The 22,176-nt window shown below is 36.6% G+C and overlaps 1 protein-coding gene across 2 annotated transcripts in view; it reads right to left on the bottom strand.

Moving 5' to 3' along the window:
- Positions 1–1,186: 1,186 nt before the first annotated feature.
- Positions 1,187–22,176, bottom strand: part of Scn7a (sodium voltage-gated channel alpha subunit 7) — a 78,763-nt gene continuing 57,773 nt past the window's right edge. For both annotated transcript variants that reach the window (XM_087900031.1, XM_087900032.1), the window contains exons 18-25: positions 16,771–16,944; positions 14,870–14,977; positions 11,781–12,059; positions 11,049–11,102; positions 10,526–10,663; positions 8,756–8,860; positions 7,940–8,210; positions 1,187–4,255 (exon numbers count right to left, since the gene is read on the bottom strand). In XM_087900031.1, the coding sequence (XP_087756157.1) occupies positions 3,180–4,255; positions 7,940–8,210; positions 8,756–8,860; positions 10,526–10,663; positions 11,049–11,102; positions 11,781–12,059; positions 14,870–14,977; positions 16,771–16,944 (2,205 nt within the window). In that variant the 3' untranslated portion in view covers positions 1,187–3,179. The remainder of the gene's footprint in view (positions 4,256–7,939; positions 8,211–8,755; positions 8,861–10,525; positions 10,664–11,048; positions 11,103–11,780; positions 12,060–14,869; positions 14,978–16,770; positions 16,945–22,176) is intronic.

The following is a 22,176-nucleotide window of genomic DNA, read 5'->3' on the forward strand; positions in this document are numbered from 1 at the left end:
AGAAATGTGATCTGCGCAGCACAGCGAGTGAACAGGATGTGAGCACACACAGAACACTCCACTCAGCTAAGGATGTAACACACTCATAACACTCTAGTCACCAATGACAAAACACATGCCACCAAGTGTCCACGAGCAGCTTCTGAAATAGAACAGTATTTGGCCAAAAAATGAACCACGACTAAAAGATTGAAATGACCGTAGTCCTATTTTATAAAATATTTTATTTTGATTATTTTAGCTCTCTTTCTCTCGGTTTGTGTGTGTGTGTGTGTGTGTGTGTGTGTGTGTGTGTATGTGTGCATGCACTTGTGTGTACCCATTAGCATAGGTGCCCATCTCTGTTTTCAATTATTTCCCATTTAATTTTTAACTAAATTTCAAAGTGGTGGGAGAAAATGACCTATGTGATACCCATATTCTGAAATTCATGAAGATCTATTTTATGGACCACATGTTCAGTTTTGGTAAATTATTCACAGTTTCAGAATGAATCCATATTCTTAACTGAGTGGGTAATATCACATGTAATGCAAGATCAAACTTGCTTATATATTTTTGTAAGTCTCCAAAAAGATATAGAATTGAATGGAAACAAACATACAACACATTATGTTGAACATTCTGAGGGTTAGGGAGTTACAAGATAAAGAACTTTTTTTCTTGAGGCATATTAGTCATGAAGAATGTATACAAATAAATAACTTAATTTTCTACTGGACAAAAAATGAAGAACAGTGATTTAAATAATATAGTTTCTGTGTGATGATTTTGGGGCTAAACTGCTGGGAACCAACAAGTGGCCGTATAACAACAATGAATAAAACTAACAAAAGGAATTGAATAAAAATTGTTTTCTAGAAAGCCCTTACAATTGGTAAGCCTCTAATTAAAACCGAAATACACCCTGTGTTAGTAAAACAGAAGATAAATACAGAGAATTTCTAAGTGAATCTCAAATACAGTGTGAGTCTGTAAAAGCCCAGTTTGTTCCTTCACAGATTTGATAGCTGATCATACACTGTTACGTAAACATCAGAGATCCACAGGCAACCTAGTGATCTCCAGTCAAGTCCTGAGGATGAACAAATGAATGAATTACTGTGTAAATATTACATAAACAATTACTAATCAAATTTGTCAATCTGGCTTACAAACCTATAATATAAAGACGAACAAAGCCGAGTGTGCTTAACAGGTGGCGTTTATTATGTTCTGCAGTATCTCAAAGGAGAACATACGGCAACAGTCCTTCACCTTCCTGGATGGTTATTGCTTACCATTCTTTATAAGTAATAGCAAAATGATATTAAACTCAAATTAGTGTGTTGTCTTCCTGGGATTTATGGAAGCCAGTCACAATTCAGTTTTAGTATCTGCAGCAATTTCCACATTAAGGCATTCCCAAGAATTGGCAATCTGAGAAGTTGAGATAATATGCCAGCTGTCACCAGTTAAACCTCCTATGCCTCTCGTCTCCGTCATGTGACAGAGAGTGAACCGTGAAAGGGAATTGTCAAAATAACCCACCGAACTCTGAAATTACATTTACTTATGTGATCTTTCAAGATATGTTGGTAAATTAACTAAGTTTCTGAGGAGCAGAAGTGAATAACAGAAGTTAAAGCTGAAGACCATGCATTAATCACAAAATACAATCTCTAGGACACTATTGCACCGAGTGTCATAAAACACATTTAAAGCTTGCTTTGTAAGTCAACAGAATATGTATTGTCTTCTGTCTAATTCTGAAGGACTTCAGAGGCACAGTGGAATAAGTTTTCATATAAATGGAATAAATATCAGAATCTCGAAGTACATGAAGGGAAGTAAACGATTTTATGAATAAGTAAAAATCAACTATATTGATAATGTCAGTAGTGAAAATTAATCTTTTATTTTACAGATTCTCAAATATAAAACATTTTATGAGCACTTATATGTATGACAAGATATAAAACAAATAACAAGGGAAAGCTAAATGAGCAATTAAAATTAATTTACATACAATGACGTTATAAAATACCAACTTTGTCTATTATTTTACAGTCCTTATTGGTTTAAGGATCACTTTCCTTTTTAAGTTATAAGAAATACAAAGTGCAATGAAAAGAACTTTCAATTGACCAGTTTCCTAATTAAGGGTTAGGGCACTGAAATCCCTAGGCACACTGGTTCCCTTCAATTCTTCTAATTTATGTGATAGCATGCATCTGCTGTGGATAAATGGTTAAAAAATACATCAGCTTTTATAATGAGGTGAAGCTTTAGTCCATTAACCTTTATATCTATTATATCTATTTAGTAAATGTGTACTTTAAAAAAAGTATAAATGTAAAGAAAATACAGAAAATGTAGGTTCAATGTGTAGATCCGTCCAGGCTTGGTGCTCTATGAATCTAATCGGCTGCTGAGCTGGACCTCATGCAGAGCGTGCCAGAGTGATGAGGAACCAGGAGCCCAAGAGCGATGAAGCGACGTCCACTAACCAATGAGCCAACATACACTAATCAGAACTAAGCAACAGCTGTGAAACCACCACCACTACCATAACAGAACCAAGCAAGCAAGCATACGAAAAGCTAAGAAGAAAGAAAAGCAAAAAGAGCTGTTCAGCCAAACTTAAGTAGATGTTGCAAATAAGCCCGAAGTCTTTATGACTGAACTCAAAGGCACTTTCTTGAAGAACTGCATTTTCTCTTACAGCCAGAAGCATCTATTTATACAAGTTTCTGATTTAATCCAGTACTTCCTATTTCTGAAGCACAGTCTCATTTTAAGGAAGCATTACATGTTTGAAACTAAGTTCCGGGAGTGGCGACCTAGCCTGTAAAATCACATGTAAGATAGGAAAGGAAAAGTATTTAGCTGCTGAATTTTACTGTCATTTCTTCCCATCTCCTCCCACTCACCTTCCACTAGAGACAACACCAGACAAGCCATGTAGAAAATAATAGCCAAATGGCAACAGTGTACTTTAGCTAACTGTACCAATACTGAGGTGCTGTCGGCCCTGATGTATAGGGCAGACTGCACATGAACATGAGCTTGGCATGGAGATGAGATGTGTGGACACACAAATATGTAATCATTTTCTCTACTCTGAGATCAGTACTCATACTTAGTTAAACTTTATGTGTTTGGGGGATGTGTGAAGACATCAGAAATGGGAATTGACATTAGATCTGGGTTTGAGTGGATGTCTTTTCCTCGATTTTGTCAGAATGGACACCTTTAGAAGCGGGATTATCCGCGGGATCATCCCTGTCATCATCTATCACAGGGATATCTGCTGTGGTTTTGTCACTTTGCCTTAAGCGGTAACTCTTATACGCACGCTGGATGATGGTTGCCGAAACTGCCTCCTGCTTGCGTTTCAAAGTGGTTGTAATTGGTTCGTATGTGATTTTGAAAGGGTTTGCTAGCATAAACCCGGACTCTATCTCTGAAAGAATTTTCTCCACTCTCTCATCTTTCCCCATCACTCTTCTCGTAAAGGCAAGTAAGATGTCAAGGCAATGAATTCTGTCTCCTGCAGCCATAGGCAGATCCATAGCCACAAGCTGGCCCTTGTTTGGTTTAGCCATGAAAAGGGGAGGATCTAGAGCAGCCGCAAAATCTGAAAGCTTGCTCGAGTCTATGTACTGGGTCCTATCAGGGTCAAACCTGTTCCATACCTGGAAGAATTTCTTAAAGTCATCTTCACTCAAGGTCCTGTGTTTTTTCTTAAAAGGAATGCTCAGAAACTCCATGATCAACACAATGTACATATTAATAATGATCAACCACGATATGAGGATGTAACTGACAAAATAAAAGATCCCAAGAGAAGGGCTCCCACAATCGCCCTTGACTTGGGTGCCAGGATTAATTTTATCAGGATCACAGTCAGACCATTGACTGTTGAAAATTGCATCCAGCATGCCATCCCAACCAGAAAACGTGGTAACTTGAAAGAGGCAGAGCATACTGCTTCCAAAGGTCTCAAAGTTGGATACATCATTAATTCCAGCTTCTTTCTTAACATAGGCAAAGTTGTACATTCCGAAGATGGCGTAGGTGAACATGACCAGGAAGATGAGAAGACTGATGTTCAGCAATGCAGGAAGTGACAGCATCAACGGTAGCATCAGATCATAGAACACCTTTGGGCCTTTCCCGGGACGGAGGAAGTGGATGACCCGAGAGAGAAGTAGCAGTTGCACAAATGAGGGAGGCACAAAGTGTTGTCCTATGGTCATAGGCAGCAACAATCCTTAGTGTGAGAAGAGATAGAAGAAGGCAACAAAATCACCCAAATGCAACCACGTAGAGAAAACATCATTTATTTTGCAAGCATTCTAGCTTTTCTATGGCTCATGAACCTACTGTTAATCCATCACTTAACCTAGCTCACGCAACAGCATGTTCAACACTGGGTGAGCTAAATATGAACTGGAACAATGACTAGGCTACTTCCCAAATTCAGAAGACATTTTTTCTACACTGTCATGATAAGGTTCTTCTGAAATCACAGATGACCAGAATGTACACTTTAGGTCAATAATCAAAATTTTTCTGAATATTGCTGGATTAAAGAATTTTGCTCAATTTCATACTGAATGCTTTAAGAATGTATCATGTAAATATTGGGAGATGCATAATATAATTTCTTTCAAAGATTTCATGATCCATTAACTTATGATAGCTATTAACAATGCAAGTCAAGAAGACATTATTGATAACTACAGGTATAAAATGTATAACATTCAGTGAATCATACATTGTAATCTATTTTTTTTATAAGTAGTATTTCAGGCCAAAGAACTTTATTTTTATTTATTTATTTATTATGTATACAATATTCTGTCTGTGTGTATGTCTGCAGGCCAGAAGAGGGCACCAGACCTCATTACAGATGGTTGTGAGCCACCATATGGTTGCTGGGAATTGAACTCAGGACCTCTGGAAGAGCAGGCAATGCTCTTAACCACTGAGCCATCTCTCCAGCCCCCAAAGAACTTTAAATATGAGTGGAAGTTTTAAGCATTTCCTGATAACGTCACACTGGGTTTTGGTTGAGAAGTGTCATGAGGCTTTGCTCCGTTTTTCGAGAGAAGGGATCATGGCTAACTCTTTTGTTATCATGCCGACCCGATAAGATGACATTTTTGTGAGGTTCCGTCATGTCTATATTCCCTCTAAAGTATGTTAGTGACTCTTTCACCCTAGCCAAAATCCCCTTTCTCCCCAGTCTCCCAAGCTCTTCCATTATTCAAAAAGCATCTTCATTTAACCATGCACAAATTCATCCACATGCTCATCACCAGGGAATTAAACACCTTATGTAAAATATGTTCTCTTGATGACATGATTTTCCACGAAACACTGTCAAGTGGAGAAGGCATATTCTCCTTCACTCTACATTTCTCAGGCCTGATTCAAAAGCAGAATCAGGATGCTTGCACCTTCTCTGTGGGACTCGCAGGCACATCTTGTCCAATTATTTTTATTAAGTGGTCAGATTCTGACTCTCTGTCGACAGTGCTGCGCCACTCAGTCCTTCCGTATGCCCTGGCTCTGTGAACCACACCATGCGAACACACCATCCTCATCCTTTACACTCAGATGAAGGCTTTAGTAAATAGCTCAAGCCCATTCACCTCAGCCTCTCTCTCAATAGGGCTTCCCCCCAGGCTTCCACAATCTCAATTCAACCATCCTCTTTACTTGACTACAGATGCCTAAATCAGTGCCTGGGCTGGAACAGTGGAGCATCAGGTTTTAATTGCTTTCTCACGGGCTGATTTTCCCCTTCACTGTCCTTCTGTAATTCTGTTGTTTTCTTCCTGTTGCCTCTCCCAGCTCTGTGTATCTTTCTATCAATCTTTGCATAGTTTTCTCTCAGTAGTCTGAGGCATGAATTCACTATTCTACTGAAAGAACTGACAATTCCTAAAATGCTAATGTACTTTCAGGTAAGAAGTTTATGTTATCTGTTATGAAAGTCCTGGTTAATATCATCAGACCTTTTAAAAGTTTTTCTTTTAATTTTTTAGATTATAATCTAATTGTGGAGGCCTATGTCAACAGGGACCAAAGGTCAGAGTTGAGACTTACATTCTTTATTGGGTTTCTACCTCAAACAAAGGTCCCACCTAGATTTAGACCAGAGAGTTCGGTTCCCTCGAGGATACTGTCAACAGCTGTGGCTAATAGCCAGACCTTGTATTTCAGGAATAGAGAAGCAGATGTTTCTACTTCAAACAAAAGACTAAGGTTCACGTTCCTTTAAGGAGATTGCATTGGATTCCACCCAGGGAGTGGTTTGCTTACAGAATGTTTTGGTCTAAGGTGTGAGTGTGACCTGTTTTGTTCTAGCAACAGACTGTTTAACTGTGACCTTCAACTGGCCTATTCATTTCCTAGTATTCTGTTAATGCACTTTTTTGTCTTACTCCTGCCTTTTGTGGTCAGGGGTATTTTAAGAATTTGGAAAGTAAAGGTGGGCGATTTCTGTATTCACTGAAATTCCCTTCCAGTACTATTCTATATGGTTCTATTTTATTATTTTTAAATGTGTCTTCATATTCTTTACTATATTTCTAAATCCCAATGCCCCTACCCTGGCAAGAAGTCTGTTTGTCAAGGCTGGTCACATTAGTTTCTCTTCCCTTATGTTCATCTAAACCCTTCCATATACCTTGCCTTACTCTCTTTCACATTCATGGCCTATTTTTACATTAATTGTTGTTACACACACACACACACACACACACACACACACACTCCTAAATAAATAAATATAACCTGTTCAGTCTGTATCATGTTATTGCATGCATGTTTTCAGGGCTGGTCATCTGGTATTGGGTCACCAACTAATGTGCTCTTCCTTGGGAAAGACTAGTTCACTCTCAACAATCCTTAGTTGTCTGTAGTTCTTTGTGTAGGGTCAAGATCTCCTTGACTTACTCTGAGAGCATGTCTAGCATCCTTGTTCAGCCTTGTTTAGGTAGTCACAGCAGTGACACTTTATGGGTGTAGCTTCTGACATTTCTAGGAGACACAGCAAACTTCCTGATCCTCTGGCTCTTACAAATGTCCTGCGCCCTTTTCTGATATGATTCCCTACAGTAGCTGACATCATTTACTCTGAAACCTTCTCTACTCTCATGGAGTTCACATTCTGGTTATACAGAAGCAAACACTAAAGAAACTTTGTTCCTGTAATCATTTTGTCCTAAATTCAGTGCCTGTCTATGTCCTTACCTAGTATGTCTTTGTTTAAATTTGCTTCTTATATATTTTCTCTGACCATCATTTACTGACAAGGTACCCTTCTCTCTTTATGTGCTTTAGTATTCCTGCTTCTTACCTAACAGCACAATGTGAGAGTGTACTGCTGTGTACATGTATCCTCTGAGAGTATGTAAATTATGTTAATACACAAATTATTTCTAACCTTTATATGCAGAGCCCAATCTATTTGATAAGAAGATTAATGGAATGTATTGTCAACAAAGAGTGAGATTACCCAAGGAAGAGAAAATTAGAGACAAATTTATTAAACCCTAAAACTATGAGACTAGGGATAAAAATCCTTTAAATCCTAAAATTCTAATGCTGCAAAGGTTGGAATTTTTTTTTTAAATTTGGAAGCAAGAGATCTTAGTGAGTTTAAATGTCATGCCACTTTAATACAAAGAGCTCCTTCTCCTTGCAGCCTGGGATGTCACAAACTACAGATTACCAAGCAGGTATCATGTGTTTGTGACAGATTCTTGAAGCTTTATAACACAAGAAATATATAAAGAAAAAAATAAATATATCAAACAGTAATTCCCTCTTTTGAGGAAGAAAATAGTCTCATCATCTTGCTTCTGAAGGGTCACTCTCTTGGTAGGCATTGTGATCGACTGAATGAACGCTCTACAGAAACGTTGACAGACACAAACCTCACCTGTAATGGAGAAAACGATCACTGTAAAATCATGAACGTTCCACACATTGGTGAAATAGTGGCAGTGGAAGGCAGTGAGCTTCAGTATGCATTCCAGAGTGAAAAGCACAACAAAAACAGAGTTCAACCAGTAGATGGCAGCTTCCATCTGCGGACTCTGCTCATCACTTTGTATCAGAATGGTTGTGGCTTGGAAACAGATAACAACCATGATGATAACATTAAAGATGCGATGTGTTACTAGGTCAAAAATGAAGCCTTGGAACTTGTTCTGTAGGTGAAGAAAAGGTGCAATATCTATTAACGAGTTGCTTATATAAGTATATACATCGTTTCTAGATTTTACAAGTTCTCTCTCAAAATAATACAAAAAGGAACACATGAATTCTTTGTCGAAGAATGTATTTTATAATTGTGTCAAAATATTATATACATACATACATACTGTATTTATCTCTATATTTTGAGACGGGATAATGTAACCCAAGCTTGTCTTAGACTTGCTATGTTGTGAAGACTGGCCATGACCTCCTGATTTTCCTGCTTCTACCTCCCAAGTGCTGGGATTACAGGCATGCCCCACTACACCTAACATATTTGTTAATAAAACACATTTTTAACTTTTAAAAAAAGATAATGAATAAACTTATATTTAATTATTTTTATTTTTTGGTAAAGAGGTTTACTTATTTATAGTGATAGGGATTGAGCATAGGGTTAGTTAGGAAAGCACTCTGTCATTAAGATATATTCCAAGTCTCATTACAATGAATAGTTTTAAATTTATTTATTTAATTTAAAATAATATTTTCTTACTATGGGTCGGGGTACTGGTCTCTGAGAGTCTTCATACAGGAGCTTCTTCAGTGCCCAGTACTGTTTTTTCTGTCTTATTGTTATAAAGATATTTGATCCCCCCTGGTAAAATAAATAAATAAATAAAATATATGAAAATAGAATTGCATTTTATCCAATTCTTTCCTTTACTGATGTGTACTTCAGAGACCTGAACGTCATTCTTTACTTAGTCAACTTTTGATATTTCTACATGAAAATTCATATGAAATACACAGGATACATGATGTTCAATCATCTGTATTACATTTTTCTATTTTCAGTTAGAAACAAGAAAGTCCCAATGTAAGAACTGACTTCAACAGATAACATTTGAGTCTTTTAACAAGATGGAATAAGTAAAATTAGAATGGGACCAATTTGCATTTGTATAAATTCACTTATTGTCATATTTTACAAATGCAACTGAAAGATACTTATAAATAATTCTGAAAGTATAGCACTCTTATCTAACAGCTGATTAATTTTTGTGTTTCTAGTGTTAATTTCAGTATCTCATTATATATATATATATATATATATATATATATATATATATATATATATATAAAGTGAAGAGTGTCTTTAATCTAGGAATAGTCATTGTTTATTTTCTGAGTCAGAATCTCGTCACTAGAACTGGCATGTATCACCATCATGAAACCCAGAAACAAACCCTAGTATGTTGCCCCATTGGGGGACTGCTGCAGCATCGACTCAAATCATATGTTGCCGTTTAGCTTTCTGTTGCCCCTGAGTAGCAAAGCCACCTGCTAAACATGCCTAGGTATCAGTTTTATGATCTGCAACTTTCTCTACTTAAAAAAGAGCTTTCTAACTTAGGCTGTATCCATGCTGGTTATGACTCTAGAGGTTTAGAACACATCGATGTACGGAACTCTTCTATGGCTAGGGAGATACCTGGGGCAAGGCGCTTACATGTAAACAAAGGGATGATTCTGAGATTCTGAGAATTGGCGTAGAAAAAAGCTTGTATGGAGGACCTCACAGGTAATCTCAAGGTTGCAGGCAGAAACAGAGACAGAACCCTGGAGTGCACTGGCTAGCTTGGTGAGCTCTGCCAAAGTTAACTTTTGGTTTCTATATGGATAGGCAAATGTGGGTACATACACATGCATATACGTGTACACACACACACACACACTCTCACTATTTGGACAGAGCTGATGATGACTGTAGGTAGAGAGAGAAGTAGCTTGAAATTGATCCAATTTGGCCAATTAGAGATCATTGATTTTTTTATATATCTGGAAAGATTTCATTATTTGTGCAATACCAAATCTGAAATACATTTAATCACCATATATCATCATTTGTGTCTTGTACTTGATCACAAAAATGACAATGTACCTTAACAATGCGTTAAGATTGAAGAATATCATCTCCTTATTTCAAACAATAGTCAGACAGACTATATTTCAAAAATGGGATTTTTTTCTGGATATACGCACATATTTGTGTATAGACATAGTAAGGTCATTACACTATTATTTATAAACACACACATAAATGTAGAAACTTCTTAACTTTAGCTCTTGTCTGACTACATTTTGAATATTGCATATACAGTAAGGTTGGGTGTTTTATAAAGTTTACAATATATAAGCACATTAGTTATTGTTCACTTATATTTTTAGCATGTAAAAATGACATTAAACCAATAAGACAATTCTTGAAGTATTTTGTAAAGTTGTTTAATTTTAAGCACATACAATGAATATTTATACTTATCTTAATTTTCTGCTTGTTGAAATTGCTAACAATAACACCAACCAGCATACTCAGAGGGAGAAATAGTGCACAGATAACAAAGATGGTAAAATAGATGTACATGTGTAGGTTGTGTTCATAACGAGGCTGCATATGTACCTAAAATTGAACGTGAACAAATTAGTACAACATGGATACCAATTTTCTAAGACATGAGACTCATCAGATAGCTGATGACAAGAAACCCAACCCCAATACATGAATCAAAAGCTTTTCTTGCTTCTTGGTGCAAGGGTATCATGGTTTTATTCATGGCTTTGCTCATTTGGGCTTTTAAATGTGTTTATTTCGTCCAGTTATTGTGAAGAAAAAGATAACAATCTTTCAAGAGAGATAGCTGAGACTCATTTGTTGATGTGTTATGGGAAAATATTCAGTGCCCATGAAATACCAACTCTGAAATTCTTAATCCTTATAAATTACTCTCGTGATCTGGGCTTAAGTTATCATCTTGATAATGACATTATGAATGTCAGCTACTTACATCAACAGAATCAACTGCTGAATACATAATTCCCAGCCATCCATTAAATGTTGCCTGTCGAAAGTAAGACAAATATGGATGAATTTTATAGAAAACCTTTTATGGTAAATAAAAAGAAAACCTTAATTTTTTTTGTTTAGTGCTCTAAAACGCTGAATGATGAGGCTTGCCACACTTCCATACATTGTGGAACTAAGACACTTACCATGTCCAATTTATTTACCTAATTATTAATATTTATAAACTATTTAACATGGTTTCAGTAGACTAAGAGAGACATTAGGAACGAATTTTGAATTGTAAATATATGCTAATAAGCATGAAGGCTTTACTTTTGGTCTTATTCACGTTACTTGTGAATGGTGGACCCTTCGTATTTGTTGGTATCAGACAACCAAGTACCTCAGCATGTTAATTAGTATGAAGACAATAGCAAGCCAATAGACTGAAGGCTGTGATCCTGTTACTAAATGAGCAATGGTGGAAAGAGTCACGTCCTGCCATTTCTTCTGTCTACACTGTTGTTCCTACTTCCTCTTCCACAAGAGCAAGGACTGTGTTTTATTCGCTCTTCAAAGAAGGCTAGAACAGCATGAATCTCATTATTGTTAGCAGCTAACAACTGCTCAGCTATTTTATGACCAAATCTATAAATTACCCAAATTCTCTTCAACATACAAGTTTGAATTCTAGATTGAAAGTAAATTTCAATAGTTCAGAAAGTATACTCACCACTTGGAACAGAGAAAGCAAACCATTTCCAACATTATCAAAGTTCAGTTTGTCATTCTCCCAAGGCATGGATTCATTAAATACCAGATTTTCACACTGACTTTTATTCATAACTTCAACTATAGAGAATACTTCCCCGCTTGTTGGGTCTATGCATTTGTAGAACTTGCCAGCAAATAAGTATACTCCCATAATACTGAAAAGTAGCCAGGTCATTAGGCAGATCAGAAACACACTCCAAGTGGGTGACGTTGTTTTGATCAAAGCTGTCAGCACCACCTGGAGAATAAACAAGTGAATGTTTTAGATCAGGAAGGGAAAACCGTCTTAACTTCTGATCACATTAAAAGTACTCATTAATATAGTGCCATAGTGAATCATATTAAACACATATCCAGAGATTGGAGAATTCATATACAAGTGTTGGGATAAAAAAAATGGTACATAAAAAAATGGTACATAAAAAAAATGGTACATCATTGATAGGCAACAAAACTGATTAGTTCAAATACTAGACGAAATTTTTTATTCGGTGACCACATTCATTCAATGAGATTGTATACGATGTTAGAATGGCTAAGATAACTTAAACTCAATGCCTTAATTAGACTGTGTATAGAGTATATAAAAAGTGATAGGGAATGGACTGCCTTGAAGAGAACTGATTTGAAGCTTATGATCTTTGAAAGGATAGACTTATGAAGGAGACAATACATGAACGGCCCAGGAAATAGGAAGCTGAAATGGATATATTGGTGATGGATTGGCTCACTGACCATGCAGCCCTAACTCCCATAAAATGAAATTATGGGATGTCTACGTAAATGGACTGGGCTGGAAACAACTGTGCTGAAAGAGGTAACCTGGTTCTAGAATTACCAGCATTACATGTTCTCTAATACTTTTATGTGATCTTAGCCTGGAATCTTTGCATTGTTTAATCTGAACTAAAATGGGTCCATTGGTGGTAAAGGAGAAGAAAGACCTTAAGGGAATGGGGGGGTGTGACTAGAACATAGGTGATAAGAAAGACAAAAGAGGAGAATTGGGATGAGGTTTATGGGGGTTGGGTAGGAGCTGGGGGAGGGAGGGACATTCACACAAAGGATGTTTCTAAACCCATACGGAAACCTTCTATTTTACAATCTCTCTCTATATATGTATTCATATACATATTTATCTACATATATTCATTTAACAGTTTAAATGCAGACACCCTACATAGGGATTATGCTTATTCAAGAAGCCATAGGCTGCTAAACAAAAAGCCTAGGGCATATGTGGGATATCTCCTATTGAGTAGTTGGACCCTGAGGGCCCCCGTATTCTCTTTACTTTTGTCTCTCACAAGAATTTGATGATGAGACCCTATTGCAGAAGACACCACACACACTAGTCACAGGATCTAGAGAAATCGGGTGGGCACTGAAAGCTGCCCCCATACTAGCTTTCATCATTATATCAGAATGTGCTATGCAGACCGCTGGGGGGGGGGCGGGAAAGTCTTTAAAAATCTTCAAAATAGCTGCAAGTGCTGGGAACTACAGTAATGAATGGTGAAACAAGATATGGCCAAGGTGCAATAGCTGTAAACATTATGGGGATAATTGCCTGATTTCTGGTTGGATATAAGGTTTCCTCCTCAGGAGGAAACATGTTTAGGGCTGCCAAACTGCCTGACCAGGTCCTAGATGTAAATCTGCTACTATGATTTTGTGAAATGAACATTGTATCAAACTATCTTAAAAATTGGTATTTCTCTTGCTGTAGATTAGTCCAATTCTTAGACATTGCCGAAGAAGTCTCTCCAGGCCTCGGATAACAGTTAATGCACGAACAACAGGAGAATGTGAGGAGGGTGGCTAAGTGACTGTGGCGTGTTCAGCCACGAATGGAACATTCAAACCATTCTTTCTCCACAAGGCTCAGGAACCAGGGCAGAAAAGGGGAAGAGGGATTCTAAGAGCCACTGGTCAGGAAAGACCAGGGTGAAACTGTATTTAAAACGCGACAGGACACCTGTACTCAGGAACTGATAGCAGACATTGCTCCCACCACAGAATAAACAAGTCTACATTCTAGGATGGAGCGGAAAGAGGATCAAGAGGTTCCTGAGACCCTGTTATTAAATGAAGAGCTGTGGATAGTGATGTCTTCTGGTGAACGAGGGTCAGTTTTCTTTAAGGGTGTGGCTCTTGGTGTGTCAGCTATACTGCAGTGGATTTTTCACACCCAGAAGTATACACAAATTAGAGTCAATGAGTTATTAAATAAAACACAGGAAAAAGACGTGATACGGGTAGGAGATGTAAGGAGATGGGGTGGATCTAGGAGAAGTTCAAAGAAAGAGTTGTGGTGAATGTGATCAAAACATTTATAAAATTAATAAAAAAATTCATTGAAATACTAAAATAGTAAATGAACTTACGTAAGTTTTATTTCCTCGTAGTTACAAGCACACCACACACACACACACACACACATACACAAACACAGGTGATATATATATATATATATATGGCTCGATATGATATGTGATATATATATACACATACATACATATATATATATATATATATATGGGCTAGAAATACATTGTTTCTGAAACTGTATTTAAACTGTCAACTTTTAACTTATCTTTATTTTTTTATTTGTGTAGCTTTAACATTGTGGTTCATTTGAAGAAATGTAGATATTTCAACCAAACTCAGGTACATAAAGTGGGGCATAATGACAACATCTTATTGAATTTTCCCTAGCTGTTATAATACTTTCTTTCTTTTTTTATTTTTTATTAAAAATTTCCACCTCCTCCCACTTTCCTCCCCTCCCCCCCCCCTCCCCTCCTTCTCCAGGCCCAAGAGCATTAACTTCTTATTTATACTGTTAATTTTGTATCTTATTATCAACTACTAAAGTCTTTAAATGAGCGCTAACGGAGCTAGGGCTTCTCTATTTGCCTGAAATGTGATATATGGTTTTTCTGTTTTAAAAGAACCGTTAAAAGCAACAATAGCGTCTATAAATTCGTGGAAATGTAGTGGTCCCAAATAAAAACTCCCGGCCCAATTTTAAACCTTCTGTCCTACCTTCATCCTGTCAAACTGCGAGAGAACTCTGAGCGCGCGAAGGAATTTGATGGAAGTCAGTGGTTTCAGATCTTCTCGAGTTTTGCCTATTAAGCTAAGACAAAACACCTGAAAAACGTTAAAAAAGAGTGTGATCATGAACTTTGTGCTTATAACAAAAGACACATCCAAACCTATCATCCAACTTTTAAAACACTTAAATATACATTTCATAATAATACACACTCTAAGAAAATCATTTTAAAATCTTTTTAAGAACAACTTGACAGTAGTCATTTCCAGAAATGAATACCATTACCTATATAAAGATTTATACATTTGATATTCAATATGATCAAGATTAATATTTCTATTGCTTTTCAGTTTCAAATAAGATCATTTTTAATATGGCAATGAAAATATATTCATTAAAACAAGATATAGAATATACTTACATATTCACCTCTGAATTATTATGGTTAAGGCAACATATAAAATAAGAATTCAGAAACCAGATATGAAGAAAAATATTAATTTAATTAAACAAAAGCATAAATATAAAATTATAGTTATGAAGTTACATGATTTGTAAATTTATATTCAGAAAATCATCAGAACTTAATATATGGAACTTAGAATTAAACAAGATCAGTACAGCTATAATCAAACTTTTATTTTATCTATATGCTTCTTATATTTTCAATACAATATAGAGAAATAATATCTTTCTGTTCTTAATTCTGTACTATAAAGATGGTTGAGACAGCCTTAGAAACACATATGTACATAAGCGTATAGGGAGCATTGAGCAGATGTGCAGTGTCCTTTTCTGTTGTTTTATGGAGTATAAGGCTAATGGTAAGAACTGACTTAGATGACAGAGGTTGCCTACTGCAAGTCATTAATTATAAGTAGAAAAGCCTCCATCGTTGTTCATAGTATAGAGAGTAATCTAGTCATTGGGTAAATGTTATTACCTATATGGTATGCCTAGAAGGGATTGGGGATAGGAGGGAAAAATAATATTCAGAAAAACTCTGCCCTAACAGAACTTATCTTTTAGTGTAAGAAGATAAATTGAAAATAAAATCCAGAACAAAAACCATGAAGCAAAGAAGGGAATAAATTATATAATACTCCTAAGTATTGAGGTGAAAAAATGACAAAGAAAATACTAGGGGTGGTTGTAGTTTTAATTAGGTAGCAAAGGATTATGGGGCTTCAAAGGTTTCATTTTAGCTATAACAAAAATACTAGCAAACTCCCAGATTGTGGGATGACCACCAGGCAATAGGACAGACGTCACACTGACTAATTTGAAGCGTTTCAAAAGCCGGTGCTGGGAGATGAGACGTCAGGGGTGGAGAATAATAGAGTAGATGGGAAATAGATCTCATCACATGTAGGGTCTGACAGCTGCTCTGAGGAGGCTAGACTGTTATAGGGCCCCACAAACAGAGGTGCATTGAGTGACATCCACCTTGTACTTCTCACTTTGATTTCTGTGCAGAAAACAACAGAAGCTACACATCGGCCTGAGCAAGAACATCAGCAAAGAATCCGCATGAGAAACCCTGACGCCTTGAAGGAGGATGATGACGACACGAAAGTCAAGGTGTGGATATCGCATTGGAAAGCCAACTCAGTAGCATTTAACGCTTTTTAGTGATATTTCCAAGACACTGTTCAATAAAACCATTGTCATCAGTAATTTCTCAGGTGAGTTATTAAAATGATCTAGCATTGCGATATTGAGTATTTCAAGTTGTGCAGTGACAGGATATGAATAGGCATTAAATATTACAGATGGGGAAATAATAGAAAGTGAGATGCTGATGTTGAGGCTGTGGGGGGGGGAGAAGGGAGGGATAAGGTGAAATGGTGAGAGTAAAAAAAAAAAATAGTTCTTGAAAAGTACTTACGAGGACGACCATGAAGTCCAGCCTGTACCAGCCATTAGAGAAATAGGCTTTAAAACCATAAGCCACCCACTTGAGAAGCATCTCTAGAATGAAGATGTAAGCAAAGATCATGTCTGCATATTCCAGTAAGATCTTAATGGTTTTTCGCTGATCAATGTATATATCTTCAAGAGCCTGTAATTAAAATTTTTAAATGTTAATATACAAAAATTCTAGGAACTCTGGTTATATGGAATTAAATTCCACTTCAAGTGCATTGAGACATAAACTAAAGACATTTCCTAATGAAAAATGAGTGAAATTCACAAAGCTCTATTTGTCGGTAATAGCAGGTTGTGAAAACATATTTTTAAAAATGGAATGAAAATATCTAAAAAAAAATGAGTTGTATAAGGGTGATTTTACACATAAATGTTTTGGGGGGTGTTTGAAGACAGGTTTTCTCTGTGCAGTTCTGACTGTCTTGACACTTGTAGACCAGGCTGGCCTCGAACTTAGAGATCCTTCTGCCTCTGCCTCCCGAATGCTGGGATTAAAGGTGTGCATACTGCTGAGCTTAAACAGTGATTTTTCGCAACTGAGGGCAGACTGAGAAGCCAGTGATAATGGCATGTACTGGCTTTTGGGGATCCTATTTTATTTGAATGTATAACTTCCTAAACCTGGGTGGAGGGGGGAGGGCCTTGGACTTCTCATAGGGCAGGGTACCCTGCCTCTTTTAGGACTAGAGGGGGAGAGGGGAAGGACGAGTGGGGGAGGAGGAGGGAAGTGGGTAGAGGGGAGGAAGTGGAAATTTTGAATAGTATTATTTATAAATTAATAAAAAATTAGAAAAACAATGATTTTTATACGTAGTGCACCAAAAGAGAAAATGTCTCACATTAAAGGAGTGATAGGACTGACCAGTCTAGCTTTTGAGATCACTTAAGACAGGCATGCGCAGTTTAGAAAGGCCCAAAGCAAAAACTTACCTCTACCCCTTCACGAAGGATATAACAGATTGAGACAAAAACAAACAAACAAACAAACAACAAATGACACAATCACACCCAACATATCACATGATACCTACTTTTCACATACCTATGGTGCACTTGATTCTATGATTTTCACCCAATATTCTTTACATAGATCAAGTTCCAAAGAAACAACGAATGCTGCTATGCATGATTGAATCTTGCTGGTGAACACCTTGGCAATGTAGAGACCACCTCATTTGAGAGACAATATTTTCTCTACTGCTGGGACATGTCTCAGTCAGCTGCCATCAGACATGTAGTTATAAAAAGCAAATATTTTTCCATTTGAGGTGGAATTCTGGGGTGTTTTTGAACTCTAGAGTATCCTTGTAATATTCTTCAAATATGATCTCACATGAGGATCATGACAAAATTTTCAGTAAGTACTTTAAAAACTATTTTTAAAAGATCTACTTTTACCTGTCTTCCTAGCTCCTGGAAGTACAGGGTCAATGCCTTTCATGAGTGGCTATGGGGTTACCTACTGCTAAGGAAGGGGCATACTTTATGCTGACAACATAGGCCATATGGAGGATAATGTAAAATGTACTGGGAGATATGGGGAGAATAGGATGGGGAATCTGTTCTGAGGGGGAGTTTATTGCATTTCCATACTTGCTGTCATGATTCCTGCAAACTGATGTCTGAGGAGCAGTAAATTTGTCTTCTTGCAATCTATGAAATGTGACACAGAATTAGTTTCATTGTATGAAAATGAGTGCCAGGAGAGTTAATTTCCTCTTTTGTTTGGTCATGTGAAATCTTCCTTGATCTTGAAAGCATGCCATGCCAATCTCTACTTCATCTTCATATTAATAGTACTCTTGCTATAACTCTTATAAGATTAAAATTATTTTTGTAAGGACCACTATGACTACTTTTGATTCTGAAGAACCTAGGGTCATCTGCTCATATCTTCAATGATCCTTTGTCATCTAAATGAGGCCAGACACCTTCTGGGTTTGATGGTATGCACACAATTAGGAATCATTATTCAGATAGCAATAAGGTCACCAAATCAGAGCACAAGCTGGGGTAAAAGGACAGTCACACTGGAGTCACCTTTCAGAGACATAAAAATCCACTCCAACTTAACCTGTTATGTTATGATGTCCTGTGAATTGGACCTCATAAGTATAGAAGGAATGGAAAGCTCACTAGATGCTCAGGGGTCAGGACTGGGGATGACCTTCCTAGTACCAAGAGGAAAGACAATGCTCACAAGACCACTTCAGACTCAAAGACAAATTTCATGCTTGAGAATACTGGTCCAACCTATATATATGGCGACTCAGATAACTTATTTCAGTTGGACCTGACAAAAGAGGTATTTGCTGAAACTGTTTATCATCATTCCTTGTAGCCTGTCCATTTGAGTCATGTGAAGATATGCTTCAAAGGGAACCTGTGATTGAGAAAGAAAACCGAAAGGAGCACCTGGACATCCTACTTGGATGTCTGAGCTTTCTAGTCCCTCACTATTAGATATGTAATTTTGTAGGTGGCTGTTAACGAGCTGAATAGAGCCTTAGAAGTCATGGTAGGTGCTCACCAAAAATTCAGGCAAAGATGTCCTCTGATCAATTTTGAAATGCTTATACCAAGAAATTATTTTTTAAAATATTTAACAGGTAAGTAGGGATGACTGACTCATATCGTTATGGCAAAGTAATATACTACACAACAGAAAGAATGGTGATAAAATAAATATGCACAATCTATTTGAACTGGTTTTTAATGAAGATCAAAATGTACAAAGTGAACAGGGAATCAACAAATGGATGGCTAATCATGAAGAAAGTTCCTCAAGAGAGTCAGAACATTGTTGTAGACTTGAGATGTTCAGTTACCATCAAATCACAGCTGCCTGGGCTTGTTCATTTGTTTCCTCTAAGACAAGAGATTCCAGTGATCTTTACAGAAACTTAGAGCACACAATATGCCAATTTGGGGTGTTTAAGAATTTTAATTCACTGGGATTTTGATGGGCATTGCATTGAATTCGTAGATTGCTTTTGGTAAGATTGTCATTTTTTAACTATGTTAATTCTACCTACCTAAGAGCATGGGAGATTTTTCCTTTTCTGGAATCTTATTCAATTTCTTTCTTCAAAGATTTAAGAAGTCATACATGTCTTCTTCTTGTTTGGTTAGAGTTACTCCAAGATATTTTATGCTATTTGTGGCTATTGTGAAGGGTGATGTTTCTCTGATTTCTTTCTCAACCCAGTTTTTATCATCTGTGTAAAGGAGGGTTATTGATTTCTTTGAGTTAATCTTGTACTCTGCTACATTATTGAAAGTGATTGTGAGTGGTTGAAGTTTCTTGGAAGGATTTTTGGGGTCGCTTATGGAAACTATCATATCATCATCAAATAATGAGAGTTTGATTTCTTCTTTTCTTATTTGTATCCTCTTGATCTCCTATTGTTGTCTTATTGCTTTAGCCAGGACCTCAAAAACTATATTGAATAGATCTGGAGAGAGTGGGCAACTTTGTCTTGTTACTGAATTCAGTGGAATTGCTGTGAGTTTCTCTCCATTTTGTTTGATGTTGGGTGGTGGGTGGCTGTATATTGCCTTTATTATGTTTAGATATGTTCCTTCTATCCCTGTTATCTCCAAGACCTTTATCATGAAGGAATATTGTATTTTGTTGAAGGCTTTTTCAGCATCTAATGAGATGATCATGTGGTTTTTATTTTTAAGATTGTTTATATTGTGGATTACATTGACATATTTTTGTATAAGAACAGTACTTAATTTCATACGGAAAAGCAAAAAACCCAGGATAGCCAAAACAATTCTGTATAATAAAAGAACTTCTGGAGGCATCACAATCCTACTGTAATCTACTATAGAGCTACAGTACTGAAAAGAGCCTGGTATTGGCATAGAAACAGACAGGAGGACCAATGGAGCTGAATGAAGACCCAGATATTAATCCACATTAATACGAACACCCAATTTTTGTTAAAGAATCAAAAAATATAAAATGAAAAGAGAAAGCATATTTAACAAATGGTGCTGGCAAAACTGATATCAACATGTAGAAGAATGAAAATAGATCCATGTCTATCACCGTGCACAAAACTCAAGTCCAAATGGACCAAAACCAACCATGCACTCAACCTCACAGAAGAGAAAGTGGAAAGTACACTTGAACACATTGGCACAGGAGACCACTTCCTAAATATAAACTCAGTAGCACAGACACTGAGAGAAACAATTAATAAATGGAACCTCCTGAAACTGAAAAGCTTCTGTAAAGCAAAGGATACTGTAAACAAGACAAAATGACAGCCTACAGAATGGGAAAAGATCTTCACCAATCCCACATCTGAAAGAGGTCTGATCTCCAAAATATACAAAGTACCCAAAAAATTGGTTCTCAAAGGAACAAATAATCCAATTTTAAAAAATGGGGTTCAGACCTGAAAAGAGAACTCTCAACAGAGGAATCTAAAATGACTGAAAGACACTTATGGAAATGCTCAATATCCTTAGTCATAAGAGAAATGCAAATCAAATCAACTCTGAGATTCCATATTATACCTGTAAGAATGGCAAAGATCAAAAACACTAATGACAATTTATGTTGGAGAGGATGTGGGATAAAGGGAACACTCCTACATTGCTGGTGGGAGTGCAAGCTGGTAAAGCCTTTTTGAATATCAGTATGGTGATTTCTCAGAAAATTAGGAAACAACCTGCCTAAAGACCCAGCAATATCACTTTTCGGTATATACACAAAGGATGCTTAATTGTATACCACAAGGACATTTGCTCAACTATGTTTATAGCAGCATTGTTTGTAATAGTCAGAATCTGGAAACAACCTAAATGACCCTCTACCAAAAAATGTGGTACATTTACACAATGGAGTACTACAGAGCAGAAAAATAATGACATCTTGAAATTTGCAGGCAAATGGATGGATCTAGAAAACATCATATTGAGTGAGGTAACCCAGAGCCAGAAAGACAAATATCATAAGTACTTACTCATAAGCAGCTTTTAGACATAAAGCAAAGAAAACCAGCCTACAGTTCACAATCCCAGAGAACCTAGACAACAATGAGGACCCTAAGAGAGATATACATGAATCTAATCTCCATGGGATGTGGAAAAAGACAAGATCTACTGAGTAAATTGGGAGCATGGGGACCATGGGAGAGGGTTGAAAGGGGAGGAAAGAGGAAGAGAGGGGAGCAGAGGAAAATGCATAGCTCAATAAAATCAATGAAATTAAAAATAATATATAATACATTAAATCTAGTTTATCTATTTTTACTTCCTTTTTCCATTATAATATGTAATTTTGAAATTATTGTTTAATTTTGATACTTAAATTTAACAGCAATACTAAGTGTTTGTACATATTATA

Source organism: Myodes glareolus, chromosome 21, assembly GCF_982192425.1.
Source record: "Myodes glareolus chromosome 21, mMyoGla1.1, whole genome shotgun sequence".
NCBI lineage: Eukaryota > Metazoa > Chordata > Mammalia > Rodentia > Cricetidae > Myodes > Myodes glareolus.